Raw genomic sequence first — 10491 nt, forward strand, 5'->3', positions numbered from 1 at the left:
GGCTCCTCTATTACACAGGGAGGAGGGGCCTCCTCGCCCCGCCTCAGCCTTGCCTGCGTGCAAGTCAAAAAAACAAAAAACAAATCTAGATCGGTACAGGGACACGCTGCATATTTGTGTGTGTGTGTGTGTGTGTGTGTGTGTGTGTGTGCGTGCGTGCGTGCGTGCGTGGAGGGTAAACAGCGCTGCAGCGCCATCCCAAGCAATGCGAGTGCCAAGCACATGGCTGAGCGGAGAGCAGGGGCAGGGAGGGGCGGATTAGAGAGCAACACAGGCTGTACTCACTGACTCACTTCTGCAGCAGACGCCACAAAGCTGGCTTTTCTTAAAGGGCCAGCAGCGCATTGAGGGGGAAGGCTGGGAGCGGGTGGGGGGGGGAGGGGGTGGGGGCCACGTTGCAGACACGAAGCCGAGCCTCGTCACGCCGCCGCCTCATGACCGCCGCCGTAACCGTAAACCCCCTCGGAGGCCGAGCGCGGGGCTTCACGTGGTTGCGCGACGGCCGACGGAGAGAAAAAAAAAAGGTGGTTTTCGGTGGCTCGTGTCAGACACGGGCCGGGCCGCTCACGACTGACCTATTTATGCCGGGGCCGGTGGCTGCTGCGGGCTGATCGATTCTCAAGCAGCAGTTCTGTTGGGCGGCCAGTGAAGTGTGTGCGACGGTCCCAGGCAAGAAAGAAAAGCTGAGAATATCACAGCTTCACGTCACCTGAATGTTGTCGCAGGCCACATCAAACTTTTGAATGGAGACCGATCGTAAGATGCCAGTGCCAAAGTGCTGCAAACACCAGCGAATGACTTCCTGGTTATGATGCGCTGAACATATTACTGGATGCTGACCACCTTCCTCTTCCTGCTGTAACTGCCCAGCCCATGATTAATAAAGTAGATCCATCTATCTATCTATCCATGTCCATCTATCCATCATATATCTATCTATCATCATCTATCTATTCACATGTCCATCTATCTATCTATCTATCTATCTATCTGTCTGTCTATCTATCTATCTTTATGTCTATCCGTCCATCCATTTCTCTCACACAACTGATATTCCCCCAACCAGGTGGCACAGCACATTTCAGGCGAGCCTTGTGTTTACCACTCCATGTTCCCTCCTCTCCTCTCCTCCCTCCCTCCCTCCCTCGCTCCCTCCCTGGGCGCTGCTGGCAGCTAAGCCAGGCTGGCTGACGGTGGCCAGGAAGAGACTGTGTTGCAGCGCTGGGCAGGGGCCAGAGCAGGGTGGAGGGGGCGGGGGGTGACGTCACGCGGCTCCGGCTAGCCATGTGCTTGTTGCTCATGTGGCCTTAAAAGCTCAGGAGCAGGCTGGAGGAGGGAGGGCGGCGAGGTGGGGGGAGGAAGGAGGAGGAGGAGGAGGAGGAGCTGTAATACATAAGGGCTTATTTTACGGCTTTTGCTTGTGGTGCAACCCTCTGCTGGAGAAAGGGGGGGGGGTCCTTTGAGAAGCAGATGGAGTGTTTTTTTTTTAGGGAGGGAGAGGGAGAGAGAGAGAGAGAGAGAGAGAGAGAGAGAGAGAGAGAGAGAGAGAGAGAGAATATGGACGTGGGTTGAAAATACAATACCGCGACTACTTCGCAAACAACTTCCTAAAAAGGAAGCAGGGCACATGTGCTGAGTCATTGCCACGACAAAAAAAAAGAAAAAATGTATTGTATTAAAAGCTACATGAGCCCAGTAAGTTGAAAGGCCCTGCTCTGATTGGTGGCTTCACACCTGAGAGAGCAGGTGAGATGAATCCCATGAACTGTGATGATGTTAAAACCTAAAGCCTCTCCTGAACTCTGTGCTTTTGTGCGGGGAGAGAATAAGGACAGACCGAGGGGGGGGTGGAGGGGGAGGCGGAGTGCACGCAGGCAGGGACACGCGTCTGCACTGCCCATGTTAAAATGTCAGGACGTGCACGTGCTCGTGTATCCCTTCTTTTTTTTCTCTCTCTCGGCTTCCCGTCACTGCCAGTTCGCGCGACGCTCCGCCCCTCTTACAACAAAACGACAGAGGCGCATGAGCACACGCGTACGGGCCAACTCATACACACACACACTCACAAGCGTGAGTTAAGACGTTTTGCTATTCAGTTTTAATAATAAAAGTGCCAAATATATCCCCGTGACACATCATTAAGCAGATATTACTGTGGCTAGCCGCTAGCCGCAAACCGCGCGGCTCTCGCTCGGTATTTTGCCTTCCAAACACACTCGGCGTGAAAGAGGAGCCAGTCGGGGTCAGTTGAACACAACACGGCGAACGTCACACGGGGGAAGGTGTGTGCGCGCGCGCGGGTGGTGCGATGGGGGCGGCGCTGCACCCACGCCGCTGTCCTACTTTCGGTATCCACGCGCACGAGGGGAGGGGTAAAAACAAAAAAACAACAAACCAAACAGCTGCTACTCGCAGTGAACTCAAAGTACAACGTGGAGATCATCACACAGCGGATCAAACTAGGCTGCTTCGTGTCTGTTAGGTAATAGCTTGGTTTCGAGTGTGCAGGACTATCATATAGGACAGGGGTGGAGCAGCAGATGGATGGTTTTGGTGAACCACCTCATAAGGAGGAAAACTATATCATGGGATATGTAGAAGACATGTGTTTTAATGTCTACTGACAATAGAGAGAAGCGTTACAACAGAGTCTTTGAAGCCCTACAGTATTTAGCTCTTTATTGAAATCACTCTTAAAACACAGAGAAAATGGATGAAATACAACTATGTTATGACTTACATAAAATAGCTGGATTAAAGATCTTAACAGGCCGCATATGGCCCCCATTAAAATTATTATTTCAAACGTGCCCATTTAGATGGACGGATTTTAATACAATCACTCGACGCCGGTGTGCAAACTCCGACGTACAAAAATCCCGACTGCATAGGGAAGAAAATGACCCTCAGTAAACAGTGACACAATGGCGCAGTCCCGCTGTTAAAGAGGCCATAGGTGGACCTTTGCACCAGCTGTTTACAACCTGTGTAACGCAAACATACACACAGAATGAGCAGCGAGAGGAGGGAAAGTACACCGAATTCTGCCATGGCAGTCAGAGGAGGAAGAGAAAAGGTTGTGGACCTGAATTCTACTTAAAAATTGAGGTCATTTCAAATCAGTTTACAGGAAAAAAGAAATTCCACTTTTCCAGAGTGCCAGCGTAACAGCAGTCCCCCACTGCCTCTGGAAGTTTGGAAACCAAAATTGCAATTGGAGTGATTACAGTCGTAACCGTGTGCGTGCTGCATCTGGAGCATGCCCGGTGTTTTATTCACAGCCCCCCCTGCGGCCCCCCCTCCTCCTTCTCCTCTTCCTCCTCCTGCACTCCGTCTGGCTCGTGTTGCACTGCGCCTCCCAAAGAATGGAGTTGCCATTGTTCAGTCGGAACCACAGCTGTCAACAGACTTGTGCAAACAAGCCTGCAGCATTTACTAATATCCGCACAAGATACACAGGTCCAGATCTGATACCCAAGGTGACGGCTGGAACGTTCAGTTTCACCTTGCGTGCTTTACTAAGCTCTGGCAGCGCTTTATATTTTTGAGCTGCATGGACATACGCGCAAAATACAGATTACATTGAACTAGACTGAACCCAGGACCTCATCCCCCCCAAAAAAATTTGAACTCGATTGATAGATGTTCAAATCTGACAGCAAGCAGCTGCAGCACAACACAACCCGCCAAATCCTTCCTGGATGTGAGCGTCAATAAAGCCAGCTTTGCGTCACATTATGAGACTGGGAAGCTCACCTGGATGTATCTTAGCGCACTTCTTAGCACACTCAGATTGGAGGTCTTCTTCTCCTCCACATTAGGGATGTTTTTCTTCAGCGTCTCAAAACACTCCTTCAGGTGTGCTCGCCTGACAGACAGAAGGTAGAGGGACCGAGTTTGAGACATTAAAAACTAACACAACTAATATATGTTATTAGTAGCGCTTTTAAGATTAGAATGGAGAAGAGGCACGCGATGTGCGGAGACTATGAGGGCTGAACCTACCGGTTTTTCTCCAGCTTGTTGTGGACCTCTCTTGTTCCTGCCCTGCAAGAGCACAAATCAAGAGTAAAGAGTCAGAATCTCAGGCAGAGATGAGTGTTCTTTCTCTGCAGGGGGCCACACTGACCACTGTGCATATCCAGCGTAAAGTAGCATAGATAGATAGATAGATAGATAGATAGATAGATAGGTAGATACTTTATTAATCTCCAAGAGAAATTTGCAATGATTTGATATTGTAGTACCATATCAAATATAAAACTATTTCACTTATAAACATTATATCAAAATCAGGGCTGCATGTATTTAATCAGACATATATGATCAGTACCAATAGTTTAGAACGGGGTCGGCAAACTTTAACTGGTGGGCCACAATAATGTCAATTGAAAATGAACAAAAGTGTTACAACAAAATATGCTATTATTTCTAATTAAATAATGATAATGAATTAAAATAGCTTGTTTTTTTAAATGACTCTTAAAACACTGCAGAAATAGACAAAACACAGCTTTTTATTTAATTAATCACTTTCTATTAATATAAATTCTTCAAGTTCGGCTGGCCGGATTAAAAAGCCTAACTGGCCGCATATGGCCCCCGGGCCGTAGTTTGCCCATGCCTGGGTTAGAAGTTAAAAGCAGCCCTGCTCCAGTTAGAAACAGAAAAGATGCGTGTTGTAGCGCATTTTAATTTTAATTATAATAATTTTAGTTATGTTAAGTTTTAGAGATTTTGTTTGATTTATTCACCGCGATTTTTATCTGGGGCGCCAGTCAGGTTCTACCAGACTAAGGGCCAATTCCAATTCCTCCCTTAACTCCTCAATCTCAACCCTCGCCCTTAACCCTCAATCTTTGGCCCTCAATCTTGGCCCTCAAAAATAAGTGTAAGGGCTTAGAAATGGGACACCCCTTAAGTGCAGTTACGTCTTCAGACTGTGGAAGGCGGCCTTACGCCAAAGCTACGTCCAGTCTGTCAAGAAGACGACGAAGAAGAAGGAGAAGAAGAAGAAGACGGCGAAAAAGGAAGAAGTCCTCCGTCGCTACACAACGATGTACACAAGTAATGTGAAGCCGGGACCGCCGGTCCGGTTGACAAACCTCGTAAAGTAAAAAAAAAAAAAAGTTACGCAACAACGATGTCAATAATCCATAAAAAAGTCTTAAACTAAGACAATAAAATGGTTTGGTAATATTTATATCTTTATTAACTAAGAAAATACTTCCATTTGTAGCTCGCTTTTACATCGCAATCTTTTTCGAAGATGTCTTGGCGAAAATACGCAATGCCTTCTGGGTAGCCCTTACTGCCAAGGGTGGTGCCGGAGAATCTCAATATTGAGGGCGATACAGCCCTTAAACCCGTCCCTCAACTTGACGTTCTTAGAATTGGGACAGCACTTGCACCTCGCGTGAGCGCGCATTTTTGAGATTGAGGGTTGAGATTGAGGGTTAAGGGAGGAATTGGAATTCACCCTAATATTGTTTTTTTTATCAGTTCTGCCGTCTAGTTTTTTGTTTGGTGTTTAAATCAAAAAATACTTCATATGTAATTCACAAACCCCCCCCACAGAGGACGATCAGTATAAACGTACCCTCCGGGCCTCTTCTTGCTATCGAAGTGAAGGCTGTCCGCGGGCGGACTCCCCCGGCGGACGGGACTGTTCTGCTGGGGAGCCTGCTGGGGCAGGATGCTCTGCGGCCGTGGCGGCGAGGAGGAGACGATGGAGCCTGAATAGCGCTGGGCCGCGTGCTGGGGTTTGGAGCCGTTTGTCTGGGCGACGAGCGGCGGCGGCTGAGCGGAGGGCTGGTTGGGCATCGGCTGCTTTTGGCCGGTGGCAGCGAAGGCGGAGCTCGGCTGCTCGGGTCCGGGCTGGGGCGAGCACGGCAGGGTGGCGGCCGGCGGCGGAGCGGCCGGAGGGGAGAGAGCGCCGCCGGACAGGCCGGGTGAGCCCGTGAGGCTGGCGGTGAGCACGGGGATGGGTATCACCGTGATGGGCATAGACAGGGGAAGTGGGGGTGGGGAGAGGGGTGCCGGGCGGCCCTCGCTGCAGCGCTCCTCCGTCTTGGGAACATTGCTGATGGGCTCTGTTGGCGTGTATTTCACATCGGAGGTCCTGCGCTCTGTTAGCTGCTCCTGGCGCTGCTCCTGGCGCTGCTTTTCCTTCAGTTCATCCTCTGTGGTGGAAACCAGAACACGTCAAACCTTTGACCACAACAGTCGATAATGGCCAAGCGGATAAGGCGCCATTCACCATCGGTGTTGTTGGGATTACATGAAAGTAATCAAACTACTGATTACGCCTTTAAAAAGTCATTCAATTGCTTCTTTAACTAGTTTGTTTCATAAGTAATCAATCACTAATTACTTTAGGTAACTAAAGATAAAGCAACAGTTGAGAACGTCTTGTTTCCCACACATAACCCACAATCAACCACAATATTCTGTGATTTAGACGAGACGAACTCAAAATGTTTGTATTTCAAGCTCCAAACGCAATCGCTGTTTTTTCTTTTGCCGCCGCCATGCTTGTTTTGGTGCGTCGTTGCAAGTAAATGACGATGTTGCATGCACAGCTGCACCATCAATCTGCAACGTCGTTGTTTGCGGTTGTTTTTCTAAATTTCAGACATTTTGTGGACAATAAGATATTTTTAGCTTGCAAAATATTTCAGAAAAGTAATGGAATCGTTACTTGATACAGTAATTATGATGTAATTACCAGTTTTGCCACAGTAATCTAGTTACATTACTCCGTTACTTAAAAAAGTAGTTTAATTGCAGTAGTGGATTACTTAGTAATAGATTACTCGCCAACACTGCTCACAATTGCATAGAGAAAAAGTACAAGTGAGAAAATGACAGATCAACAGCAAGTACTGGCAACCGGAACTGTGATTGCCTTTTATAATAAGAAGAATATTGCGTTCCTGTGCAACGCGAACAGTATCTCCTCAAGTTCACGAGCCAAAATTATTGTCATTACATGGCAATCAACAGCAACGGTGATAACAGTGACGATCGCACCACAATCTAACCGGGTTAAAAGTTAAACCGTTGGTCAAGTTTCATAGCCAAGTTAAAAAAAAACTGCAGTGCCGTGATTTTGATTTGATTTTGGTTATGTTTACAAACTGACATAGCAAAAGTCTGCTTAAATAATAGAAACATAAGTTCAAGCAGGTTATAAAATAAAGCATTTCAGGTTGAGGTTTAAACCAGTACGACTATGTTTTATTGACCTGATAAATACTTAATGATTAAAATATTTAAGATGTCCAGTTATCATTACAAACAATTCTTCAATAATTATAAAACATTAAAGATGTTAAAAAAAAAGAAAAGAAAAGAACATTCTCTAACCTATCAACCCCATCTATATAGCAATTGAGAAGCATTTAAAGACTGTACATGAATATGTGTCTATCATGACAAACTATGGGTTTGGTAGAGAAAACGTGTCATCAAAGGAATCAAAATGAGAAAAGAACAAAATGTTCCCGACTGTGCTTGTGCATGTGCTTGTCACTTCCAGAAATAAGAATTATGTCATGAGATGGACAAACACGTGGCTATGAGGAGTGTTTGTGTTTTCTGAGAAACAAAACCCTACTAAACGTGAACAAATTTAGTAGTTTTCTACAGACGTTATATAACCTCAAGTGAAGACACTGGCCTACTTTTCTTCAGGGGCTGACCTGCTCTACAGTAGCAGTGCGAAGGAGGAGCAGCCAGGGAGGTGGGAGGACTCCCTCGCTCTCCCAATGCGCCATGGCGGGAGAGGCCTGGCGACAGAGCAAACAGGAGCTCTTACTCCGACTGATTTTTCACCATCAGAGGCTACAGAGTGCAGGACGAGCCCACTTCGGTGGTCAAACCTGGCCGAAGTAATTGCATGTTTGATTGAACAGTTTTATTATTCTCACCGTTTCTATAATTAACCAGGATGACTGGTTGCTCTCTGCCCAGCCTGGAGGACATCACTGTCACTTCTCGCTACCTTAACAAAGCTAACATCAAAAAGGAGCCCTCTCATCGCAGTGACCACCTGTTTGAGCTGCTAGCCTCGGGCCAGCGCCACAGGTCCCACATATACTTTCTGTGAATTTGTATTTACAATATACAAAACCTGAACAAATTCACATCCGTTATTCATTTGTACACTGCACTACAGGACACTGCTCTTTTCTTATTTTACTTGTCTTCAGTGTATGCTCTCATCCAATGACAACAAAGGCTTCTGATTTTGGTTCTGGTTCTGATTACTCAAAACATTAGATTTACATACAACAAAAAATATCTGTCTTTGAAGCTGTTTTTATTCACTCACTCCGCAATGGCGATTTAAAAAAAAAAGAAGAAAAAAGTTGACCATGTAGTAACACGGCGGAGGAAACTGGCAATTTCTTTTGGGTTGAGCTCCTCCAGACAGACAGGCAGAGTGGCACATCTTCTTTCTACAACCACTCTTTGGGAGGGCTTACCCAGCACGCACGTGGTGGAAGGGGCGGGAGCACCCACTTCTCCAATCATGAGAGGGCGTGGTTGGCCGACGCACGTCACCGACAGACGTTCAAAGCGCACCACGAGCGACCGACGGACAGCTCGAGCCTCCTCGAGAGTACTTTTAAACTTGGCTAACGGGTAGCGACGAAACTACCGTCAAACGCTGCTTCGTTTCCGCGGCCATCTGAGCGGCACTCAGACGGAGCGACACACTCCACAGTGATTCACACACGCACCCGCCATAACGTGGTCAGGTCATTATGTAAAAGGAGCGCCACCGCCCTTTGCCCCCCCCACCACCACCGCCACCAACCCTTCCCTCACGCTATTTTTACGTCCGCATTAGCTAGATTTTGAATTCAACACTTGCATTAACTATAAAGAACCGGAGAGTCTAATAAATGGAGTTTGAGCGCTACACTTGTACTGTTATTACGTGGCACTTCATAGCGTATGCGTGTATTATGCGGCAACGTTTGAATGCAGTAACTCCTCGACACTGCAGCAACCTCGGCTCTTGTTTATTAGCACTTGGTGACAGCGACTATTTAAGGGTAAGATACATGCAAACAGTGACGTAAGCTGAAAAACAGACTCGTTCTGCAGCACCGCAACGAATATGAAAGCAAAAGCAAAAATGTTCCTCATAAGAACAACCGAGGCGACTCGTATGCGCGTAGTCACGTACACAATTTGGACGCATCTTACTGGTTATTCGCAAAGTACAATACGTTCCTTCCAACTGTACAGTAATAATTACTCGGAACACCAACACATAAAAATCGTTTTCCCTGAATTGTTGAATACTCGCGTGCTGTACCTTCGGGCTATATGTTGCGGGTGGGTGTATTTGAAATAAAATATATAAAATAATAAAAAAAATACCAACTTACCACGTGCTTTCTGTTGCTGTGCTTGCAATTCCAAAAACTTAGCAGCCTCCAGAAGCGTTTCGATGCTCATGTCTGTTGACTTTGTGTGACTTTTGCGTCAATTATTTAAAAAAAAGAAGGGCGACAACGCAGTTAAGCGCCTCGGTATTACAGTGGGAGAGGTTCCCAGTCTGGAGCTGGAAAAAGGGTAACCGGATACCCCCTCTGTAGAAACTCCGCCACTCACGGAGGCGAGTTACAAACAAGATGGCGCTCAAAAGTAGTGGAAACAAATGAGGTTTGTGAATCGCGCAGCGAATGGAACCGCCCACCGAGGGACTACACTCCCTCCCAGCGAACCGGGAAGTTGCTGCCAAAACACGGCAACGGAATTAGGACGGGACTGATAAACGTGATCGAATTTGTGGCGTGTTATTTTCCACTTCTAATTACACGCTTTGATCGAATCTATTTTTAAAGTTACTCCTTCAGCCTTTTTCAAATTTCCACAGATGCAACGATAAGTACGTTGTTTCATACGGTTTAAACGGACGAAATTCGTTACACCTTACACATCTGATTATTTACTCATCTTAAATGTCATTTCTAAAATACCCTCAACACGAGATTTTTCGTTCTCGTACTAAAAATGTCCGCTGACCTCTTGTTACCACTTTCAGTAATCCATGATAGCTGGATTTATTTTGTAATTGCTTTCAGCGTGCAATTTCCAGATTTATTTTGTCGTTCAACTGTTGTAGCCTGTGCCAGTAGTTTTAAAATGTGAAAAAAAAAAACACAGAATAGAATTAGAGTTTTCAAGATAAAGGGAACTCTGACATGTGATTGTCAAAAAATGCTAAATATGTACAGATTGAAGTCTTGTTCCATCTGACTGAGGATTTAAGCTTTCAGTTTCTAGTTAGAAATGTAAATCAGAAAAACAATTTTCAATCAGAATGAGGAAGCAGGCAGCAAAAAATGGGTTCTTAAAATAATTTAAAAGAACAAAAGCATTAAGTCAAAAAAGCAATGCAACGTGAACTTAGTAGAGTTGTCTTACTTTGTTATTTGAAGTCTTCCGATAACCAAGAACCAAGTCCATTTG

At 46.1% G+C, this 10491-nt stretch overlaps 1 protein-coding gene across 2 annotated transcripts in view; it reads right to left on the minus strand.

Moving 5' to 3' along the window:
* Positions 1 to 10111, minus strand: part of mnta (MAX network transcriptional repressor a) — a 21893-nt gene extending 11782 nt beyond the window's left edge. The window contains exons 1-4 of one of the 2 annotated variants that reach the window (XM_076036010.1): positions 9405 to 10111; positions 5600 to 6182; positions 4006 to 4047; positions 3757 to 3868 (exon numbers count right to left, since the gene is read on the minus strand). In XM_076036010.1, coding sequence (XP_075892125.1) covers positions 3757 to 3868; positions 4006 to 4047; positions 5600 to 6182; positions 9405 to 9474 — 807 coding nt within the window. In that variant the 5' untranslated portion in view covers positions 9475 to 10111. Of the gene's footprint in view, positions 1 to 3756; positions 3869 to 4005; positions 4048 to 5599; positions 6183 to 9396 lie in introns of both variants that reach the window. The other variant, XM_076036011.1, reaches the window with a different exon arrangement.
* Between the last annotated feature and the right edge of the window lie 380 nt (positions 10112 to 10491).

This window comes from Nelusetta ayraudi, unplaced genomic scaffold, assembly GCF_046127955.1.
Source record: "Nelusetta ayraudi isolate G7.1 ecotype Tasmania unplaced genomic scaffold, CSIRO-AGI_Nayr_v1 ptg000048l, whole genome shotgun sequence".
NCBI lineage: Eukaryota > Metazoa > Chordata > Actinopteri > Tetraodontiformes > Monacanthidae > Nelusetta > Nelusetta ayraudi.